This window comes from Helianthus annuus, chromosome 13 (genome assembly GCF_002127325.2).
Source record: "Helianthus annuus cultivar XRQ/B chromosome 13, HanXRQr2.0-SUNRISE, whole genome shotgun sequence".
Lineage (NCBI taxonomy): Eukaryota > Viridiplantae > Streptophyta > Magnoliopsida > Asterales > Asteraceae > Helianthus > Helianthus annuus.
In genome coordinates this window covers 168,923,113-168,947,257 of record NC_035445.2, presented here as the reverse complement: position 1 = coordinate 168,947,257, position 24,145 = coordinate 168,923,113, and the positions used below count along the sequence as shown (strand labels likewise).

Sequence of the window (24,145 nt, the reverse complement as noted above, 5' to 3'; positions counted from 1 at the left end):
TTTCCCTCAAGTTTATCACAGCTGCTTATACGAAGTGATTTGAGCTTATTCCCTCCTTCTTTTGGGAGGTAGACATCTGTAACTGAGCAATGAAGAATTTCCAAGCTCTCAATGCTATTTGGACAACATAAATGCTTTATGCTATAACAAGAGTATACATGCAAACGTCTAAGAGATAACAGGTTGCTGCTCCCAAAATTGTCATCCTCCTCTTTCTCTTCTAAACTTACCAAACCTGAACATCTCCTTAATCTCAATTCCTTTAATCTCACAAGAAGCTTACTTGCCTCTGTTTCTGATTCCCACAAGTATTTTATTTCATTACATCTCCCGATACTTAATCCTTCAACTTCCTTAAGATACCTTATAACTCCTCTCCACACCTCATATGTAAGCCCTGAGATAGAATCTATTTCCAACTTAGTGACTGATGAAGCTACCTGAACCAGACTTCTCAACACACCATCACCACATCTGTTAATTTCAAGAACCTTGAGTGAAGGCAGTGCTTGAAGTGAGACATTTATCAATTGTGGACAATCGATTATAGAAAGCTCTTTAAGGCATGGAAACACTGCTGCTGAACCCTCATTTTTAGTTGACCACCCCTCCCATCCAGACATATCTTCAAATCTTAGAACTTCAAGTGAACGGAAGGCGTTAACATCATTTCCGATTAACTCCAAACCTATGATTTTAACCTCATCCATGCCTTGAATCTGCAACCTCTTAAGCGAAGGGAGCAACCCAAATGGGGGTAGAGATGTGCATTTTTTACAACCACGTATTGACACATCAACCAACTCATGAAAAGAGCGATCACCAACCCAATTTGAAATTTGTGTTCCCCCGTATGACACGACTGAAAGCGTTTTCAACGTATCACTATTAGGTTTCAGCTCATTGAGAACTTCCTCTTCAAGTGTATCCATTCGTGAGCCATCAACCACATCAACCCATTGCAACTCTAATCCAGTAATCTTTTTTAGAGATAAGTTCGCCTCCCGTGCATGCTTTGCGCTTTGCACTTTGTGCAATCCCTTAATTGAAACTTCCCCGTGGAGATTTGTTAATCCCTTGAGCTCATTTATTGCAAAACCATCATCTCCTTCAATGATGATCTTGGTGAGAGTTTGAAGGCTTTCCAACTCACCAATCCCCAATGGCAGCTTCTCCAACGGAGTATTCCTTATGTCAAAATGCCGTAACCGTGTAAGCTTTAAGAAGCTTTTAGGCAACTTAGTTAAGGCCCAACACCCAGAAACAATCAATGTCTGTAGATTATAAAGGTTGCCAACATTCTCTGGTAACTCTTTTATATTTGTTCGAGACAAGTTAAGATACCGCAAGTGTTTCAAAGTACCAATGAACTCCGGTACCTCACTTATCTCAAAACGACTCAAAGAAAGGACTCTTAACAATGTTAACTCTGGAAGTAAGTCACCCAAAATCTTAGAGGATAAGTAATACCAACCTTTATCCACACCGAGAGATACAGCTAAAAATGTTCTCAAGCTTTTGGCTCCTTTGAATGCCTCAAACTTTTGGTAACCTACATAGTGCTCGCGAGTAAATGACATATGGCGATACTTTGCCAAAGCTTCTGTCTTTGTCTTCATATGATTGTCAAACCTTAGGAAAAATTCTCCGGCAACAAAAGTGGCCAAGTCATTCATCAGATCATGCATGATAAACAATGATTCATCATTAGGTGCATGTTGGAAAAATGACCTTGATAATAAAATTTCAAAATATTCACGGCCCAAGCGTTCTGGTAACTTGGATGGGTTCAGAAACCCTTCTGCCATCCACAACGATACCAACTCCTCCTTGTCAAACAAAAAGTCTTTGGGGAACAAGGAACAGTATGCAAACAACTGCTTCAAATCTGCAGAAAGTTCTTGGTAGCTTATCCGAAGTGCCGGAACAATCTTATCACTATTTTCCACATCTTTACCATTTTCAGTGGCATTACCAATTTCTACATCCCATATCTCGCTATTCAACACGTCATCCCAGTCTTCTCTATCTGTTTTTGTCCTTAAAAGCCTTCCAATTGCCTTTAAAGCCAAAGGCAAACAACCACACTTTTTCACAATACCTTCACCTTGTGGTTTAAGTGTCGTGTGTGAGTCGAAGTTATCTACCCCCAATGCATTTACTGCAAGTAAACGCAATGCATCTTCACTCGACAAACTCTTGAGACAGTCTACATTATGAAAACCTATCTGTTTGAGCAACTGCTCCTTACGAGTTGTCATGATTATCCTACTTCCAGGAGCACATGATAGAAATGGGCGCACTAGGTTTTCCCAATCACCATAGTTTTCACTCCACACGTCATCAACTACTAGTAGAAATCGTTTGTCCTTAAATTGCTCAGTGAGAGCCTTTTGAAGCTGATTTAGATCTTTAAATTTCTTGTTTTCTTTAGTCACATCTTGAAGGATAGCATCAGTTATCTTGAAAATATCAAAATCATCTGAAACACAAACCCATGCCTTGGGTTCAAAGTGATCCTGCACCTTTGTATCGTTATACAAAAGTCTGGCTAGAGTGGTTTTTCCAACCCCACCCATACCAACTATAGGTAAGACACTAAAGTTATCCTGAGATGACCCATCATCATCCCCCAACAACTTTTTAAGCAACTGCTCTTTCTCAACTTCTCGTCCGACAACATCGCGTTCTGGCAAAGAGGTTTCGCTTCTTCTACTAGTATTTCTTGGCTTCTCATCAATCTTAAGCAAACCTAGATCCGTTTTTCGTTTCTCTAGATTTTCTAAGTCTCTGTTAATCCTATCTAACTTGGGAGACAGCCTATGAGTTAGTGAGAAATTTGTGCAGCATGATGGGATGAGCTTTCTTACCTTGCTGGTGGATGCTGCAGGTTCCTGCAGGGTGAGCTCACGATGCATAGCTTCAGTTGCCACGTCGTCGAGTACGTCGTCGATATCGTAAGCCAAATGTTGGAGAGCATTCAGCCATTCTTTGACAGATTTATGGGTAACCTCCTTCTGAGAGGCATCGGTAAGCAGATCTTGGATCCTGGAGAGTGTCTTCTTCAACTCCTTGAGCTCGTTGTAAATTCCCTGAGCGCGAGCAATTCGCTTGAAGGCTTCATCGGTCATCTTCTTAACAAGGACTTTGAGGAGTTCATTTGCAAGAGTTTCAGCCATGGTTAACAGTGAACAAGTGAAATGGGTGAACGAGAGGAGTGTAGATAAGATATGAGTGGAGTGCGTAGAATGAATGAATGAAGGTAGTCATGGTTTTATAGTCAGTCAATATAACCAGTGGTGACAAGGGGAGTTGAGATAAGATATGAGTGGACTGAAAGAAGGATTCTGTTCATGGTCTTATCTACAATGGTCTTGGTCAACATTGTTCTCAAGCATATTCCATTAATATATTTTTGTAACATTTTATGAATTAAATGGCCAGCTTGCCAACACTCATTTACATTTCTTAGTAAAAACTAAAAAGGGTATGTTTGTATAACGGAATCGGCATGTTTCTGGTTTAATAAACACGTCGTGCTTGTGTTTGATGTTACGATAACACCGGTTATGTTCGGTTGATCTATTTAACCCGTTAATTTAATTACACAGTTCGACCCGTCATCCCGTTTATTTAAACAAGTCAACCCATCGAATAGTTTAACACATTTTTTTAGAACTCTTCGACCGGTTTAGCTCGTCTCCTTTTTATCCTTTCACCATACCTCTTCATCTCATTTGCCACTTGTAAACACACGTGACTTCAACTTTCTATAACCACATCTTTCAATATCTAATATGGATCCCTATCTAATATATATTCTTGTTTTTCACATCTCAGTTGGAATTATATATTTTTACAATATCATTTAATAATTTTTAACATTCTACCTAATTTTATTTCAGTTGGAATTATATACTTTTACAATATCATTTAATAATTTTTAACATTCTACCTTATTTTTATTTCAGTTGGAATCATATACTTTTACAGTATCATTTAATAATTTTTAACATTCTACCTTATTTTTATTGTTTATATTGATATTGATATACTGATCTTTTCCAACTAATAATAAGGTTAAATTTTATTGCAATAATAAGATACAACTTTATATCTTGTTAGGGACTATTTGCAACCTTTAAAAATATTTAGATGCAATGGCATAAAGACTAAAGACCAGCGACCACACCTCACCGTCTCCAATAAATCCCTCCCCGCGGGCGTCACCCATATCCGGTCGCTACCTCACTATCTCTCGCTCTGTTACCGCCCACGTCAACCATCACCCACCGCCTTCTATTTCCACCGTTGGAACAAAACCACCCTTTAAGAGATCAAGCCCACAACCACCATGTCACGTCCCGTAGGACCAGCTATAATGGCTAAGGGGTGTATTCTCCCAGTTATCTGGTAGCTGCACAGGGGAAAACGGGTCAACAAATGGCGATGACCTACAAAGTCAATCGATAGAATTCTCATCACTCTGCGTGATTGTGAAATCTGCTTATGATTTTTTATTTGTTCGCCGGAAATAAGGGCGTTGGAAAAGCAAATGAGCCCTGAGATAAAAACGTCCCCTGGCTGGTGGTCCTCCCCGCCCACCCCAGGGCCGGCTCAGCTCTTAACAGTAATTTAAATATTTAAGTTATATAAAATATTTAAAGAAAAAAGGATAAAAAAGTGTTTGTGAATCAACACATGATATCAAAAGATTGCCTGTTTAACCACCAAACCCAAATATTTTGTTACCTCTGTTATCATTGTATAAAAACTACTATAATAATAAACATATAATAAAAAAGCAAAAGTTACCAACGAAGCACAAACAAAAATAGTCAAGAAACAAGACATTCAAGAACTTCCTATACAAATATCCATTTTATATCTCAATGGCCAAGGTAAACTCGGTCAACACATAGACCGTTTCTTCATTAACCCTTTGGATGGTTAAAGACCCATTTACCTACCAACCCATGACCCGTTTTCTATTCTGTGACCCATTTAAACAAAACCGGTAACCGACTTGACCCGTACATGACCGGTAACATCAAAATCAAACCCAACACCCACTGATGTTACGGGTTGTGTACGGGTCAAGTCGGTTACTAAATCTAAGTCCTCCACTTATGGGTGGTCAAAGGTTGTTGACTTAAAAAAAAACTTACACTTGAGACTTTGATTGTTATTAAAATGCTGATTCAATGAACATGTGTGACCGTTTACTCCATTTTGCTGTATATTACACTGCTAAAATATTTCTCAATACTGGTCTTGAAGATCCTTTAACATGCCATGGGTATAAGTTCCCTGCAAGTTTAGTAGTAACATATAAGATATTCGGTTGGTCCACTGGTTCTTTAAAGAAGATCACAATTTACAATAATAAAATTTATATACCACTAATCTAATTTTCTAGATGAAGCAAATAAGAACTAGAGTACGAGTCTACGTTACACCAAATTAAGACTTTTCCTTTCTAGAAAAATCTTATACTTTGACCCATTTGACTCTTAAGGAAATGGAAGATAACCCAAATGACCAGTTTACGTAGAAATTGCCCCCTTTAATTATACAGGAAAAGAAGTAAAAACACGCACATGAAAGGATAAAACCAAACCTTCAGAAGCCTCTTTATGAGCAACGTCGGCATTCATTAGCCCTGCTGCAGCTTCTATTCCAGTAACACCTGTGCGTTTGTTTACTTTGAACAACTTTGGCTTCATCCACCTTTAAAGCGTTTCGATTGTCCTCATCAGTGGTGGCAAAGTGGGCAAGTTGGATGGGTTTGGGTTAGGATGGGTATAGGTCAGAATGGATATTTTAAAAAAGGGTTGGATGGGTAATGGGTCAAGATGGGTTTGGGTTAGGATGGGTTTGGGTTAAGATGGGTTCTGAAAAATCAAAAAAATTCTAAAAAATCAAGAAAAATAAAAAAATTCTAAAAAATCCAAAAAAAATCTCAAAAATCAAAATAATTCTAAAAAATCATAAAAATTCTAGAAAAATCCAAAAAAATCAAAAAATTTTAAAAAATCATCATCATGGGAGCTTAGCCTAAGGGTTGGAACAATTTCATTCAGCATTTTCTAAATCCCATATCTTACTATTCAACAGGTCATCCAAGTCTTCTCCATCTGTTTTCGTTCTCAATAGCCTTCCAATTGCCTTTATAGCCAAAGGCAAACCACCACAGTTTTTTCACAATACCATCACCTTGTGGTTTTCGTGTTGCATGTGAGTTAAAGTTACCATCACCTTGTGTGTTTAGTGCTCATTGAAGCTCCTGCAGAACGTGCAATTTTGCCACCAGCATCTTCTGATGATTGCTTCTTACCAGCTTCTGCCCTGACTACTACCCCCAAATCGGATTTATTAGGTTGAAAACAGAGACATACACATACATACATACATATATATACAAATAGGTTGAACCAATAAACCGGTTAGTACATACATGAACACATATAGATATGTGAAAAGAAGACCATGAAGCCGCAATTTGAATTACAAACTCATGTACAAAAAGAAACAGGCATTCTGCTCATAAGTTAGTTTAAATCCAAAGTAACCAGTAACAACAGTTGATGAACAAAACACAGAATGACAATTAAGTAAGTTAGGTTACGCAAAGTTACATTGAATCCATGAAAATCATGAACAAGAAACCTTTAAATTGTCGGTTCCCATGTAATCAATGTCCAACTTCCAACAAACCCATAAACCCAATTTAATCAAAATCAAGATTCAAACAGATAATTGCAATTAGAATTCATAAAATTAAAGTACTAATCAGCAAATCAAACCCATCAATCATCAATCAGAATCAGGGCACAAAATATAGTAAATTACTAATCGAAATTCCAATTATCAACAAACCCATAAACCCATGACTAGGTTTGGGCCCCATGGAGAATGTCTAAACAAAACCAGAGCCTAGCTGCTCGGCCCACCAGTTAAAAATTCAAGATAAAGAAGTAAATAATATAAAGATCCCAATAAATCTCCTTTTTCTGCAAGGTGATTTATTTGAAAAGAAGAGCAATATATATCTTGAAAGAAAGTGAAAAAAAAGGCATTAAATCAATCACATATTTTTCCAAATAAACCATTTGTCAAGCAGTAAAACTTGGTGCCTGAATGAAAACAAAAACAAAATATTTAATTTATGCATATTGAAAGAGTCAAAAGTGTATTAAGTAAACAAGTACCATTAGTAGTCTCTTGTGTTGTGATGCTGGAAGTAGTTCCGGTGGTGGAAGAAGTGTGTTGTGATGCTGAAAGCAATTCGATGAAACGGAAGGAACCTATGAAGCTCGAAGATCGAATATTTATTGGCTTAGGTTTATTATGTTCGTCTGAATCGGCAACGGCGGCAGGGTGGCCGGAAGTTAACTCCGTTCGTCTCCGAAAGGGGAACTGGTTTGAGTCGCATAGGGCAATTAATTAATGATTAGGTTGGGTCAAGTCCAACTTGTTAAACAAAGTCACTTAAGCCCAACTTAACATACTTTAGGGAGCTAATTAAAAGAGTAAATTGTCATTTTAGTTCCTGAGTTTTGTCCAAATTTATCATTTTAGTCCAAATAGTTTTTTTTTGTCTCAAGGTCCCTGACTTTCCCTTTTGTTGCCATTTTGATCACATACACTAACTCCATCCAAAAACTCCATCTTTAACCAAGGGTATTTTGGGGATTTTCATTTTAAATGTTTTCAATTGCCATTTTGATCCAATTCCAAAAAATCAAAAAAATTCCAAAAAATCAAAAAATTTCAAAAAATTCTAAAAAATAATAATAATTCTAAAAAATCATAAAAATTCTAAAAAAATCCAAAAAAATCCTTTTCGGCGCAAACTGTTTCGAACGCCAACCGTTTCGAGCTGAACTGTTTCGACGCGAACCGTTTTGACCCGTACCGTTTCGACCCGAACAGTTTCGACGCGAACCGTTTCGACCCGTACCGTTTCAAGCCGTACCGTTTCGAACCGAAACGTGCCGTATCGAACCGTGCCTATCGAACCGAGCCGTTTCGAACCGAACCGTTTCGAGCTGAACCGTTTTGACGTGAACCGTTTCGACCCGTACCGTTTCGACCCAAACCGTTTTGACGTGAACCGTTTCGACCCGTACCGTTTCGACCCGAACCGTTTCGACGCGAACCATTTCGACGCGAACCGTTTCGAACCGTACCGTTTCGAACCGTACCGTTTCGATGCGAACCGTTTCGAACCGAACCGTTTCGACCCGAACCGTTTCGACCCGAACCGTTTCGACGCGAACCGTTTCGGGCCGTACCGTTTCGACCCGAACCGTTCCGACCCGAACCGTTCCGACCCAAACCGTTTCGACGCGAACCGTTTCGAAGCCGAACCGTTTCGAGCTGAAACGGTACGCGCAGAAACGGTTCGCGCCGAAACGGCACGATTCGATACGGCACGGTTCGCGTCGAAACGGTATAGCTCGAAATGGTTCGGTTCGATACGGCACGGTTCGGTTCGGTTCGAAACGGTACGGGTCAAAACGGTTCGGCTTGAAACGATTCGGCTTCGAAACGGTACGGGTCGAAACGGTTCGCGTCGAAACGGTTCGGCTTCAAAACGGTTAGGCTTCGAAACGGTTCGGCTTCGAAATGGTACAGGTCGAAACGGTACGGGTCAAAACGGTTCGCGTCGAAATGGTTCAGCTCAAAACGATTCGGGTCAAAACGGTACGGGTTGAAACGGTTCGGCTTGAAACGGTTCGGCTTCGAAACGGTACGGGTCGAAACGGTACGGGTCGAAACGCTTCAGCTCGAAACGGTTCGGGTTCGAAACGGTTCGCGCCGAAACGGATTTTTTGGATTTTTTAGAATTTTTATAATTTTTATAATTTTTTTAATTTTTTGGAATTGGATCAAAATGGCAATTGAAAACATTTAAAATTAAAATCTCCAAAATACCCCTGGTTAAAGATGGAGTTTTTGGATGGAGTTAGTGTATGTGATCAAAATGGCAACAAAAGGGAAAAGTCAGGGACCCAGAGGCAAAAAAAAACTATTTGCACTAAAATGGCAAATTTGGACAAAACTGAGGGACTAAAATGGCAATTTACTCTAATTAAAAACTGATTTATTTGTAATTGGTTTCAAACTGGCCTAAAAAGGTGGTTCGTAATAAAAAAAAATTGAATAATTAGGTTTAATAACCATGCAAATCAATTGCTTATTTCAATATAACAATCATCAATTATTAAAACTTAATTATATTTAATTAGTTAAGAGAGGACATTAACCTATGTAGTCTCTAAAGTCCAAACCTCTCGTGGCCACCCCTTTTTCTATATCTTTTCATGGGTTGGCTTCAAGCCCATCAGCAAAGAAACCATGACTACGTTTGGCTCCGATGGAGAATGTCTAAACAAAACCAGTGCACCAGGCCCACCAGTTAAAAATTCTAGATAAAGAAGTAAATGATATAAAGATCCCAATAAATCTCCTTTTTCTGCAAGGTGATTTATTTGAAAAGAAGATCAATATATATCCTGAAAGAAAGTGAAAAAAAGGGCATTAAATCAATAACTTATTTTTCCAAATAAACCATTTGTCAAGCCGTAAAATTTGGTGCCTGGATGAAAACACAAAAAAAAAATATTTAATTTATGCATATTGAAAGAGTCAAAAGTGTATTTTGTAAACAAGTACCAGTAGTAGTAGTCTCTGGTGTTGATGTAGGAGATATGAGAGACGATAGGCCTGCTGATTATAGTGGGAGCCTCTTCCATTACACCTTTCTTCAAGATTTTGGCATCCACAGGTTTCCATCCATAATTGGACGGTCTATGATAAAAAGACATTTTAACAATGTGAGATTCTATAGCCCGAGGTTGTTGGTAATCAAAGACACAATTGATTGAATTCAAAGAATAAGAACAGAATTAACAATTGACACAAACTAAATTTCTGATTACTGAATCATGCTTGGCAATCGTTTCCTACTTATACATATTGAACCGGCATGAAACAAGCGACGCAGCGATTGAGATATACCGGTTTACTTAAATGACACCCTAAACCCCTTACATAATAAACTATAGACCTTAAACATACTTTACAATGATAACGCTTATACCTATGCCTGACAAAATGAGCGGGTCAGATTGGGTGTAGTGACGGATCAAAATGGGTTCGGGTCAGAATGGGTGCGGGTCAGAACGGGTCATGTTAAGGAAAGAGTCATTTTGGTTTGGGTTAATGGATTTGGGTCAGATTGGGTTCGGGTTAGAACAGTCATTTTACATATTGATGTCTGTACCCAGCAGTAATAGAATCTTTATTCCCTACAGTGTAAAACAGGCCCGGCTATTGGGCTGGGCAACCCGGGCGAATGTCAAGGCCCAAAATTAAAAGGTGCCCAAAATTGAAATGTTGTATACATATATTTTATTGATGTTGGGGCTTGGGTCATTAGGGTTGGAGTGCTTCAATGGGACGGCTAAAAGAGGTGGGATATCTGGGGATGAGAGGCTTTCACTTTTGATTATATGTTTTTAAGTGAAAAAATAAGTGTCTACAGTTAAATCCTTTTTTTAAATAAAGGACAAAACTAAATAACATCTTTACCTTCATAAAATACTTAATGTATTAAAAAGGAGCGTCTATTTTAATATTTTCTAACATAAAATAAATTATCCCTTAATATTCAATAATATGTTAATTTAATAGTTTAATAAATTTTGATTATTAAATAATCAAAATAAGTAATTTTATCTTATCAATATTCTACGGTGAATATTTGAAAACAAAAAAGTATTAGTGGAGTTAGACTTTATATGATGAAAATGTAATATCGCACTAAGTTATGTAGGGGCGGATCTAGTGTATAACAAGGGGTAATGCCAGTTACCTTTTGACGCTCCGGCGGCAGTGTAAAATTGGTGTAAACTTTTGAAAAACTTGACGTTTTTTATATTTCGTTACCGCTTATTTATAAAACGTTACCGCTTAGCGCGAATCCTAGATCCACCACTGAACTTATGAACATATTTTTTTAGCAAATTACTTTCTGAGTCCCTGTGTTTTAGTGGTTTTAAACACTTGAGTCCAAAATCAAAAGGTTTAATGCCTTGAGTCCCTAACCGTTTATTATATAACGTTTTGAGTCCAATTTTGTTCATTTTACAACGTTCTAGGTCCAATTTTGTTAAAAAAAAAGTGGACTCAAAAGGTTAAAATTTGGACTCAAAGGGACTCAAATGGTTATAAAAAAACGTCTAGGGATTTACGGTGTTAAAATATTTTGATTTTGGACTCAAATGGTTAAAACTAATAAAACACAAGGACTCAAAAAGTAATTTACTTTTTTTTTTAATTCTGGATTATTGGCACAAGAAAGAAACCCACAAAAAAATAAATCTAAGGGTAAATAATTGTAACACCCGTTCTTATAAATTAAGGTTTTACGTATCATTTACGAAAACAATCATGTAATTAAGATTATATATGCATTGGAAAGTATGGGTTTGTTAAAAACTTTTTACAATTTAAAAGTATACAACATATCATGTGTACGTTCGTTGTTTAACATAATACCGATACATAGTGCGGAAGCTTATTTCATAATCGTGTTCGGTTCTTGCTCGACGCTTATTTTGACCCGTTAAGGGTATTTAAGCACTTTCGAACCTAAAATCGCTTTCGATTGCTTCTAACATTCCATCACCACATTTCTTATCCTAAAATCTCCCACCACAACTGTAATTAAGGTGAGTTTAATGTGGTGATCAATATAAACCAAATTTTTTACCTCTTGGTTCATTAATTTACGGCAAAAACTAAAATAGTGCCTTTTGACTAACATATTACATCTTTCAACTTCTATACTTATTCCAAGTATTTATCTAATCATGAAATTCGCTTCCAAACAACCTTTAAGGGTTGTTTGTTCAACTTAGCCTACAAAGGTGTTTTGGTCGATTTTGGTCCTTTTGCGACGAAGGACTCTCTCTCAAATTATTCGACCAAAATATCATTCTTAACTACAACATAATTATGCGTACCTGGCCCGGATCAATAAATAGACCCGATTTATACCTCGTTTTCATTATCACACCATCAATGGTGACGTAATTATCCAATTTGCTAATTGGTCCTGTTAACATAAGACTTGACAACCACATTAGTCGATATTGTCAAATGGTGTTATCTCCACCATTCGACCCGTTTGGAGTATATGCCCACATTATCTATTTAATCAAAAACATCGTTTTTGATCTCCAATTCATACATCCATCCCATCCCGGATTTAATTACCATACCCTTTTTTTTCTTTTACACTCTTTTCTCACAAATTCAACCCATTTCGGCTTACGCCATGGGTATCCTTTTAACCTTGATTTACATTAGACGATATTTGACAAATTTCCATATTTCCAATATTATTGTTATCACGTTTACAATGTATCGAATAAACGGGTATTCTACATAAGTGTGTAAATTACACTTACCTTGCATCCGAGCTACGCTTTTCTTCTACGCTTGACTCGTTTGACCCGCTTTCACTCCAAGCTTCACCTGGCTTGTTTAAGCGCCAACTATTATTTATCATTTACAAGGCGGTTAAATTAGTCAATAACAATCACGACTATTCCACCTCACTTATTTTCTATGTCTAATTATCATTCATCACATCGTAGGTCAGTTTGACTTTTTCTAAAAGTCAAATGCCCGTTTGTATACTAATTGCATAATCGAGTTCATCAACTAGTTTTAGCGTTCTTTAATTACCCGGTAGGCGTTATCTTTAGACCACTGTTTAACCAAAGTTCTAACCACGTTTATCACATTTAGAACTCTTTTTAATCACAAAACATCACAATTAGGTGTTTTAACTACAAAAATTCTAGTTTCGAGCCTTCTTGGAGGCATTTCAACAAACACTTTAAGGGCAGAATTTTACATGTTTTATTTATCAAGTCTCTAGCTTATCTCTTAGCCCTAATTTCACATAAACCAACCATCTTACAAAGTTGTTAACTTCTATAATTCTGAAGTCACTTCACAATTGTCAAATTACACTAGAATATCACCCAATTGCCTAGTGTTTATTAAAATCTACATAACCCACTAATCACCTACAATGGTGATCATGGATTTTACTAAAATCTCACATGATTTCAACTTGTATTTGTCTAGGGTTTGTCGCTAGACACTATAGTTGTTCCTAAATCATCATAAGACACGCATGCAACCATAATTTCAGATTTTCCCAATTTCATGAGAATTTCAAGTTGAGAGTTTTCATCAGATTTTACATACCTTGTAATCCTCTTGTGATGAGGATCGATAATCTATGCTCAATTTTCGTTTTGGACCAGATTTGCACCTCCAATTTGAGAGTTTTGGTGAGGATTTTAGGGTTTGAAGAAACCCAGGTCGCCTCCTGCTTCTTTGTACGACCAGACATCCCCAAATGGGGTGTTTGGTTTTTGTTTTAATTAAAATTAGCAACATAAGTTTCAATTTTAACATCTATGGTGTGACAACTCGTAATTTGAACCTACTTTCTGTAACGCTACATGCTTACGTGAGCTACTTTAATTCAATGAATGCATGTTTACGTGATATGTGTTTCTATTGTATGTTACGAATTAAATGATTGTATGTATGTCACTCGAACTAAAACCGCACAACATGGATCAATCACACAAGGCCATTTGGGCCGTAATCCTTGTAACCGAAACCAAGGGGCAACCCAAGTGGGGTTCGGCCCGTTCCCTCTTTCCCTCTTGTACGTATATAAACAAACACCCTTAGGGTTGTTTTCTCTTTTGGTTACAACAACACAACACACACAAACTCTAGTGCTCTTCTCTCTCTAAGCCGGTGGCCATCACTTTCCCGAATCGGATCACCTTCTATCAATCGGTTAGTGCTTGATTATTCGTAAATGATGATTTGATTGTATATGATTATGTGTTAGAATTCATGAGTAGGGATGTTTACATGATAATCGGATATCTTGCAATATGTTGTTCGGATCCTTATTAAGATGATGTTGAACCGAATGCTTGTTGAATCGGACATGTTTATGTTAAACGTATGTTGCCATGATTCGGGTTACATGTCAGTGATTTAGAGCTGTATAGTTGATTAATCTAATGATCCGGTTGCATATTATGTAATATTGAATTACTGTTCTTGATGATGATGATATGAATGTTGAATGTTGAAATAATTGTGATTTGATTTGATTGTGAAACTGCCAAATCTGTTTGCAACTATTACGGGAATCATAAACTGCAATTAAGGAAATTAGTTACAACAGGGATTGCGAGTCGAGAACTCACTGTCTCGACTCGAGACCGACACACACCAACGCAAAACAGCATGAACCGAAACCCCGGTTGCGAGTCCAATTGCGACTCGAGACCAGCGTTGCGAGTCCCGTCGCGACTCGAGACCACAACACTCGCACACAAACAGCACAAGCCGAAACCATGGTTGCGAGTCCGGTTGCGACTCGAAACCGTGTAGTCTCGACTAGAACGTGACAACCCGAGACCGACATTGCGAGTCCTGTTGCGACTCGAAACCTCCTTCGGTTGCGACTCGAAATCTCAACACCAATATGACTCGAGACCGGCTACACCTGTACACTATTGGACCTACACTGATACGAGCCCAACTGATTGGGCCGGATACTTGGACTTAGTTTGTTTATGTGACTTTGCTGTTGTTGGATTGCCATGATTATATGTGTGAGTTGCCATGATCAATACGAGTTAGTAACAATACGTGCTTGAATACGAACCTGACTTGAATGATAAACGTGCTAGGACGTGGTTGATCACATTGTAGCTTAACCGAACCTTTTCGTGTATCATACCGAGCAACCCCAGGTGAGTTCATTGCATTTTCTCAAGCATGCGTCCCGGTGGTTTGGGACAACTGGTAAACATTTGGAAGGGAAACTTTGGGTAAACAATTTAATCGGTTTGGTTATTGAACATGGGATCTATCATCAGATTGCCTGGAGGGCAATGGGGGTAATTAGTTGATAGCGCTATTAGGTGGGAAACCTCACACCGGGCCGTAAGGACGGGCGTGAACTAATTATCTGTGTAGGGCTATGGTTTTTAGAGGCACACTCCTCGGATACATATGGGCACACTCCCTAGGGTATCTAACGATGGCAACATAGCAATCAGTCGTTAAGGGGTACCCACTCCCCGGATACACATGGGCACATTCCCTAGGGTATCTAACATGAGTAACATCGTAACGCAACATTGAATCGCATTAACATACATCCGGTAACTCAACACGTTAACAAAATCTTGAACTCACCAGCGTAGTCTGACACACTTGTTTGCATACTTGTAGGTCGTTAACCTTGGAACTTGGACTTGCTATCTGGGAGTGCTGGAGTGGTCATGGATCGAAGCTATTGGAATACTTATAATTGATACATTGGTTTTGAGTTTTATTATGAAACAATTGCTAAACGATTTGTTATATGCTTCCGCTACATATAACCCTTTGTGAATCGATACTATGTTTGACATTTAATCTTGGCAATTAAGGACATGTTTTATTTAAATATTTATCATTGGTTCAATGTGATTGGTGGCTCAGACTCTGAGGTGTAACACGCCTCGCGGGGTTCCCGCGGGTGGTATTTTGGGGGTGTTACAGTTTGGTATCAGAGCCAGGTTTTAGTGAACTAGGTTTTAAAACGTTTTGTAAAACCAGACTATAACCAAACAACTTCGAAAAAAAAAATCGATCATGACACTCAGCTCCAGATTGCAAGGTTCGTCTCTCTCTCACTTTATACATTATTTACTTAGCAGTCACACACTCACAATGTATATTGACTGAAACATCTAACACCATAATGACTTGATAGTGTGACACTACTCTTCGACCCATGTGAACCATAGACCTGTGATACCATCTGTTGTGTTGTTTGAACGGGGGAAACTTCGAGCGCAAGCTAAGAGGCACCGAGATAAGCATGCAAATTGCCTTATTATTATGGGTGCACACTTAATAATAACGCAGGGTGCATGCAAGTCCCAGTGAGGCTTATCAAGCGTGAAGAGGGTTCTGCCTTACTATGTGTGAACTTGGTAGTACGTAAATATCAGTATGATACTTGATTTCCATCTCGTTTCGATTTCTAAATCGGTTTATTCCCAACTATAGAAACATGAGTAGACGAGGACACGGACGTGGCAACATCACCATGACTCAGGCTGAGTTGACTGACCTAATCAATACCCGCGTGGCTGAGGCCTTAGCAGCCTATCAAGCTGGTACGGAATGTACCAAGTGCTTTTTACTCTTATACCATGTACACGTCTTTTCACTTCTATAATGTGTTCCCTTTCGTCATTTAGGTCAGCAAGCGCAACCTCAACCTAACCCGCCCGCGTGCACATTCAAAATGTTTATGGACTGTAAGCCACAGACCTTCACCGGGACTGAAGGGGCTGTGGGACTTCTGAGATGGTTCGAGAAAGCAGAGTCCGTGTTTGCTATCTGTAACTGTCCCGCTGGGGACAGAGTGAAATATGCTGCGGGTACCATGGCAGATGGTGCCCTAACGTGGTGGAACGCCCAAGTACAGTTGTTGGGCATCGAGGCAGCGAATGCCACAACCTGGGAAGACTTTAACGAACTGATCAGGGAGGAGTACTGTCCTCGGGATGAGGTCCAGAAGTTGGAAAACGAATACTACGACTTGAAAATGGTTGGATCTGAAGTCGAAGCGTATGTGAAGCGATCGTATGAACTGGCCGACATGTGCCCGAACTTGTCTTGGCCTATGTCACGGAGGATTGAGTTATTCATCAAAGGGTTGCCTCCGCGTGTGAAGAGCTTGGTCACTGCAGCCCATCTCAATGATTTGACACAGATCGTTCGTCTGACTCATAAGATTGTGGACCAAGAGATGGAAAGCAATTCGTTACCCCCGCGTATTTCGGCCACTACTACTGCTACACCCACTGCCACTGCGTCCGCTAATGATAACAAGCAGAAGTGGGGTGATTATGACAAAGCATCCAGTGCTGGCCAGACTCAGAAAAGGCCAGACAACAACAACAACCGCAGCATCAGCCAGTCGTCTTCCGTCAATCAAGGCCAGGGAAGTGGCCACAGCCAGGGTTCGTATGCAGGGAAGAAGCCACGATGTAACAAGTGTGGCTATCATCATTTCGGGGCGTGTAGTCGGATGTGTAACAGGTGTGGTAAGGCGGGTCATGAGGCCAGGGATTGTAGGGCCTCACAACCTATACACCAGCAGCAACAGAACCAGCAAAACCAGAGACAACATGGACAACCACCTCAGCAGAACCAAGGTTTCAGGAAGGGGTGCTATCAGTGTGGGGATGAGGGTCACTTTAAGCGGGATTGCCCTCAACTTAACCAGAACGCTAACGAAAACAATCGCCCGAATAATAACAATGCTGGGAACAACAGCAACGGCAACAATGGGGGAAATGGTGCTCGAGGCAGAGTGTTCCAGATTGGAGCTGGTGAGGCTCGAAACGACGGCAATGTAGTCACTGGTACGTTCTCTGTGAATGGTGTTTACGCTTCTATTTCATTTGACTCGGGTGCCGATTGGAGTTATGTGTCTACGGGGTTCAGTAGTCGTCTAGGATTGAGTCCTACACCTCTTGTTGTTAAGCATGTAGTGGAAATAGCAAATGGTAAAACTATTGAAGCGTCTCATGTCCTCATGGGTTGCAAACTAGATCTCTTAGGTCAAATATTTGACATTGACCTACTTCCTGTTACTCTCGGAAGCTTCGATGTAGTTGTCGGGATGGATTGGTTATCCAAATATCAGGCAGAAATTCTCTGCAAGGAGAAACTCGTTCGTATTCCCCTTGCTAGTGGTGAAACGTTATCGGTTCAGGGTCATCGTAGCGGTGCTACAGTAAGTATTATCTCAGCCATGAAGGCTCTAAGTTGTCTACGTAAGGGCTATCCTTCCCTTTTGGCCCTTGTTACTGAGTCTCAGACTGACGAGAGGAAACTCGAAGACCTCCCTGTTGTTCGAGAGTTTCCTGATGTCTTTCCTGAAGAGCTCCCTGGTTTACCTCCGCATCGTCAGGTAGAATTTCAGATCGAACTCCAGCCAGGAGCAGCACCGATTGCTCGTGCTCCATACCGCCTTGCACCAGGGGAAATGCAAGAATTATCGAATCAACTTCAAGAGTTACTAGACAGGGGTTTCATTCGTCCTAGCTCTTCTCCTTGGGGAGCCCCTGTATTATTTGTGAAGAAGAAGGACGGGTCTTTTTGCATGTGCATCGACTATCGTGAGCTCAACAAGGTGACGATCAAGAATCGTTATCCTCTGCCACGCATTGATGAATTGTTTGACCAGCTGCAAGGGTCAAGTTTCTATTCCAAGATTGATTTGAGGTCCGGATATCATCAGGTACGGGTTAGAGAGGAGGATGTGCCTCGGACAACTTTTCGAACGCGCTACGGACACTATGAGTTTTTGGTCATGCCGTTTGGGTTGACTAATGCACCAGCGGTCTTCATGGATCTCATGAACCGCGTATGTAAGCCATACCTCGACGAGTTTGTTATAGTGTTCATTGACGACATCCTGGTTTATTCAAAGAACAAGGAAGATCACGAGCGCCACCTACGTCTCATCTTGGAACTTTTGAGAAGAGAACAACTGTACGCGAAGTTTTCTAAGTGCGACTTTTGGATTCGAGAAGTGCATTTCCTTGGACATGTGGTTAACGAAAAAGGGATACATGTGGATCCTGCAAAAGTGGACGCGGTTAAGAATTGGGCAGCACCAAAGAATCCTTCGGAGGTGCGTCAATTTCTTGGTCTTGCGGGATATTATCGTCGGTTTATCCGACGGGATTTTTCTAAGATTGCTCAACCACTCACCGCCCTGACTCAAAAGAAAGTTGTTTACTTTTGGGGTTCGAAGCAGGAAGAGGCCTTCCAGCTATTAAAACAGAAGCTTTGCAGTGCACCGATCTTGTCTCTGCCAGAGGGTACCGAAGATTTTGTAGTCTACTGTGATGCATCAATTCAAGGACTCGGCTGTGTGTTAATGCAACGCGAGAAGGTGATAGCCTATGCCTCGCGACAGTTGAAGATTCATGAGAAAAACTACACGACACACGACTTGGAGTTAGGAGCGGTGGTATTTGCGTTGATGATCTGGAGGCACTATCTGTACGGTACCAAATGCACCATCTACACCGACCATAGGAGTCTTCAGCATATCTTCGACCAGAAGGAATTGAATATGCGGCAACGGCGATGGGTTGAATTATTGAATGATTATGAATGTGCCATCAAGTATCATCCGGGCAAGGCGAACGTTGTAGCTGACGCCCTCAGCAGAAAGGATAATGCACCTAGGCGTGTACGAGCGTTGCAACTCACGATCCAGTCCAATCTTCCTTCCCAGATACGAGACGCTCAGGTAGAAGCATTGAAACCAGAGAACATCCAAGCTGAAGCTTTACGCGGCTCAAGACAACGACTAGAACAAAAGGGAGACGGTGCTTACTACGTAACCAGACGCATCTGGGTTCCACTCTACGGTGACTTACGAGAACTTGTAATGGAGGAAGCGCATAAATCACGCTACTCTGTACATCCTGGATCAGATAAGATGTACCACGACTTAAAAACCACATACTGGTGGCCCAGCATGAAGGCTCATATAGCAACCTATGTCAGCAAATGTTTGACTTGTGCTAAAGTCAAAGCAGAACATCAAAAGCCCTCGGGTCTACTCCAGCAGCCAGAAATACCCACATGGAAGTGGGAACAGATCTCCATGGATTTCGTGACAGGGTTACCTCGAACTCAGGCTGGGAACGATACCATTTGGGTGATTGTCGACCGCCTCACTAAATCAGCGCATTTTCTGGCAATCAAAGAAACAGATAAGTTTTCGCAACTGGCAGCGATCTACCTTAAGGAAGTAGTTTCTAGGCACGGGGTGCCAACTTCTATCATTTCAGATCGAGATCCGCGTTTCACTTCTGATCTTTGGCAATCAATGCATAAGCTGTTTGGTTCACGACTCGACATGAGTACAGCCTATCATCCACAGACGGATGGTCAGAGCGAGCATACCATTCAGACACTTGAAGACATGTTGCGGGCATGTGTGATTGATTTTGGGAAAGGGTGGGAGAAACACTTGCCGCTGATAGAATTCTCCTACAACAACAGCTACCATACAAGTATTAAGGCAGCTCCGTTCGAAGCACTATACGGACGAAAATGCCGTTCACCTCTCTGTTGGCATGAGGTGGGTGATAGTCAGATCACAGGGCCCGAGTTTGTGCTTGAGGCATCAGAAAGTATTGTGCAGATCCGAAACCGTATGGCCGCAGCTCGCGACCGCCAGAAAAGCTACGCTGACAAGCGTAGTAAACCACTAGAATTTGAAGTTAATGACCGCGTTATGTTAAAGGTTTCACCCTGGAAGGGTGTGGTGCGTTTTGGGAAACGCGGCAAACTAAACCCTCGTTATGTAGGACCCTTCAAAGTTGTAGAACGGATTGGAAAGGTGGCCTACAGGTTGGAATTACCGGCTGCGTTGGGTAATGTCCACGATGTATTTCACGTCTCGCAGCTAAAGAAGTGTTTGGTTGATGAAACACTAGTAGTACCATTTCAAGAGCTGAAGATAGACGACAAATTGCAGTTTGTCGAAGAACCAATTGAGATTATGGATCGGGAGGTTAAAGTTCGTAAACACAGCCGTATACCGATTGTGAGGGTTCGTTGGAACTCAAGACGTGGTCCAGAGTTCACGTGGGAACGAGAGGACCAGATGAAACTTAAGTATCCACATTTGTTCCCCGAAGACCAGTCAGAACCTAGCAAACCTAATGTTGATGCAACTAGTGAATTTTAGGACGAAATTCCCATTCAAGTTGGGGAGGATGTGACACCCCAGGAAAACCAGCAAACGAAATAACAAACCTAGCTTTAACTTATCTAGCTGCTCCAACTTATCTAGCTTTCTCAGTGAGTGCGTACCAAATTTCGGGACGAAATTTCTTTTTAGTTGGGGATACTGTGACAACTCGTAATTTGAACCTACTTTCTGTAACGCTACGTGCTTACGTGAGCTACTTTAATTGAATGAATGCATGCTTACGTGATATGTGTTTCTATTTTATGTTACGAATTAAATGATTGTATGTATGTCACTCGAACTAAAACCGCACAACATGGATCAATCACACAAGGCCATTTGGGCCGTAATCCTTGTAACCGAAACCAAGGGGCAACCCAAGTGGGGTTCGGCCCATTCCCTCTTTCCCTCTTGTACGTATATAAACAAACACCCTTAGGGTTGTTTTCTCTTTTGGTTACAACAACACAACACACACAAACTCTAGTGCTCTTCTCTCTCTAAGCCGGTGGCCATCACTTTCCCGAATCGGATCACCTTCTATCAATCGGTTAGTGCTTGATTATTCGTAAATGATGATTTGATTGTATATGATTATGTGTTAGAATTCATGAGTAGGGATGTTTACATGATAATCGGATATCTTGCAATATGTTGTTCGGATCCTTATTAAGATGATGTTGAACCGAATGCTTGTTGAATCGGACATGTTTATGTTAAACGTATGTTGCCATGATTCGGGTTACATGTCAGTGATTTAGAGCTGTATAGTTGATTAATCTAATGATCCGGTTGCATATTATGTAATATTGAATTACTGTTCTTGATGATGATGATATGAATGTTGAATGTTGAAATAATTGTGATTTGATTTGATTGTGAAACTGCCAAATCTGTTTGCAACTATTACGGGAATCATAAACTGCAATTAAGGAAATTAGTTACAACAGGGATTGCGAGTCGAGAACTCACTGTCTCGACTCGAGACCGACACACACCAACGCAAAACAACATGAACCGAAACCCCGGTTGCGAGTCCAATTGCGACTCGAGACCAGCGTTGCGAGTCCCGTCGCGACTCGAGACCACAACACTCGCACACAAACAGCACAAGCCGAAACCATGGTTGCGAGTCCGGTTGCGACTCGAAACCGTGTAGTCTCGACTAGAACGTGACAACCCGAGACCGACATTGCGAGTCCTGTTGCGACTCGAAACCTCCTTTGGTTGCGACTCGGAATCTCAACACCAATATGACTCGAGACCGGCTACACCTGTACACTATTGGACCTACACTGATACGAGCCCAACTGATTGGGCCGGATACTTGGACTTAGTTAGTTTACGTGAATTTGCTGTTGTTGGATTGCCATGATTATATGTGTGAGTTGCCATGATCAATACGAGTTAGTAACAATACGTGCTTGAATACGAACCTGACTTGAATGATAAACGTGCTAGGACGTGGTTGATCACATTGTAGCTTAACCGAACCTTTTCGTGTATCATACCGAGCAACCCCAGGTGAGTTCATTGCATTTTCTCAAGCATGCGTCCCGATGGTTTGGGACAACTGGTAAACATTTGGAAGGGAAACTTTGGGTAAACAATTTAATCGGTTTGGTTATTGAACATGGGATCTATCATCAGATTGCCTGGAGGGCAATGGGGGTAATTAGTTGATAGCGCTATTAGGTGGGAAACCTCACACCGGGCCGTAAGGACGGGCGTGAACTAATTATCTGTGTAGGGCTACGGTTGTTAGAGGCACACTCATCGGATACATATGGGCACACTCCCTAGGGTATCTAACGATGGCAACATAGCAATCAGTCGTTAAGGGGTACCCACTCCCCGGATACACATGGGCACATTCCCTAGGGTATCTAACATGAGTAACATCGTAACGCAACATTGAATCGCATTAACATACATCCGGTAACTCAACACGTTAACAAAATCTTGAACTCACCAGCGTAGTCTGACACACTTGTTTGCATGCTTGTAGGTCGTTAACCTTGGAACTTGGACTTGCTATCTGGGAGTGCTGGAGTGGTCATGGATCGAAGCTATTGGAATACTTATAATTGATACATTGGTTTTGAGTTTTATTATGAAACAATTGCTAAAGGATTTGTTATATGCTTCTGCTACATATAACCCTTTGTGAATCGATATTATGTTTGACATTTAATCTTGGCAATTAAGGACATGTTTTATTTAAATATTTATCATTGGTTCAATGTGATTGGTGGCTCAGACTCTGAGGTGTAACACGCCTCGCGGGGTTCCCGCAGGTGGTATTTTGGGGGTGTTACATATGGCCCCTCCATTTTCCTTAGTTCATGATTTAAGTGTTTTAACCCACTTATAAGTCACTATCTAACTAGGTTAAAATTATCCTAGTTAGCTTAGTAGGTTCGGAAAGTCGTAACCCGTTTTACTTTAAGTCACGTTAAATCGGGACTTATATCTTCCTATTTTCTTGAAATGCTCTTATTTACTTTAAATAAATATTAGGATTATTTAAATAAATTCCTAATACTTACCAATTTACTTTTACCACTAACGGTACTTTCCCCATCTTTAGTATTAACGGAATTTAATTACCAAACTCGTTTTCGGGGTGTTACAAGTCTACCCCCTTTCCCCATCTTTAGTATTAACGGAATTTAATTCCTAATACTTACCAATTAGTCGATATTGTCAAATGGTGTTATCACCACCATTCGACCCGTTTGGAGTATATGCCCACATTATCTATTTAATCAAAAACATCGTTTTTGATCTCCAATTCATACATCCATCCCATCCCGGATTTTATTACCATACCCCTTTTTTTCTTTTACACTCTTTTCTTACAAATTCAACCCATTTCGGCTTACGCCATGGGTATCCTTTTAACCTTGATTTACATTAGACGATGTTTGACAAATTTCCATATTTCCAATATTATTGTTATCACGTTTACAATGTATCGAATAAACGGGTATTCTACATAAGTGTGTAAATTACACTTACCTTGCATCCGAGCTACGCTTTTCTTCTACGCCTGATTTGTTTGACCCGCTTTCACTCCAAGCTTCACCTGGCTTGTTTAAGCGCCAACTATTATTCATCATTTACAAGGCGGTTAAATTAGTCAATAACAATCACGACTATTCCACCTCACTTATTTTCTATGTCTAATTATCATTCATCACATCGTAGGTCAGTTTGACTTTTTCTAAAAGT

General features: G+C 40.3%; 1 protein-coding gene across 1 annotated transcript; it reads right to left on the bottom strand.

The window, feature by feature from the left end:
• Positions 1–114: 114 nt before the first annotated feature.
• LOC118479332 (putative disease resistance RPP13-like protein 1) lies at positions 115–3,234 on the bottom strand. The gene is made up of 2 exons (XM_035982474.1): positions 231–3,234; positions 115–141 (listed from the first exon to the last, which is right to left on the bottom strand). Exons 1-2 carry the CDS (start codon positions 3,177–3,179, stop codon positions 115–117), a joined length of 2,976 nt encoding a protein of 991 aa, XP_035838367.1. The 5' UTR covers positions 3,180–3,234.
• Positions 3,235–24,145: the final 20,911 nt, after the last annotated feature.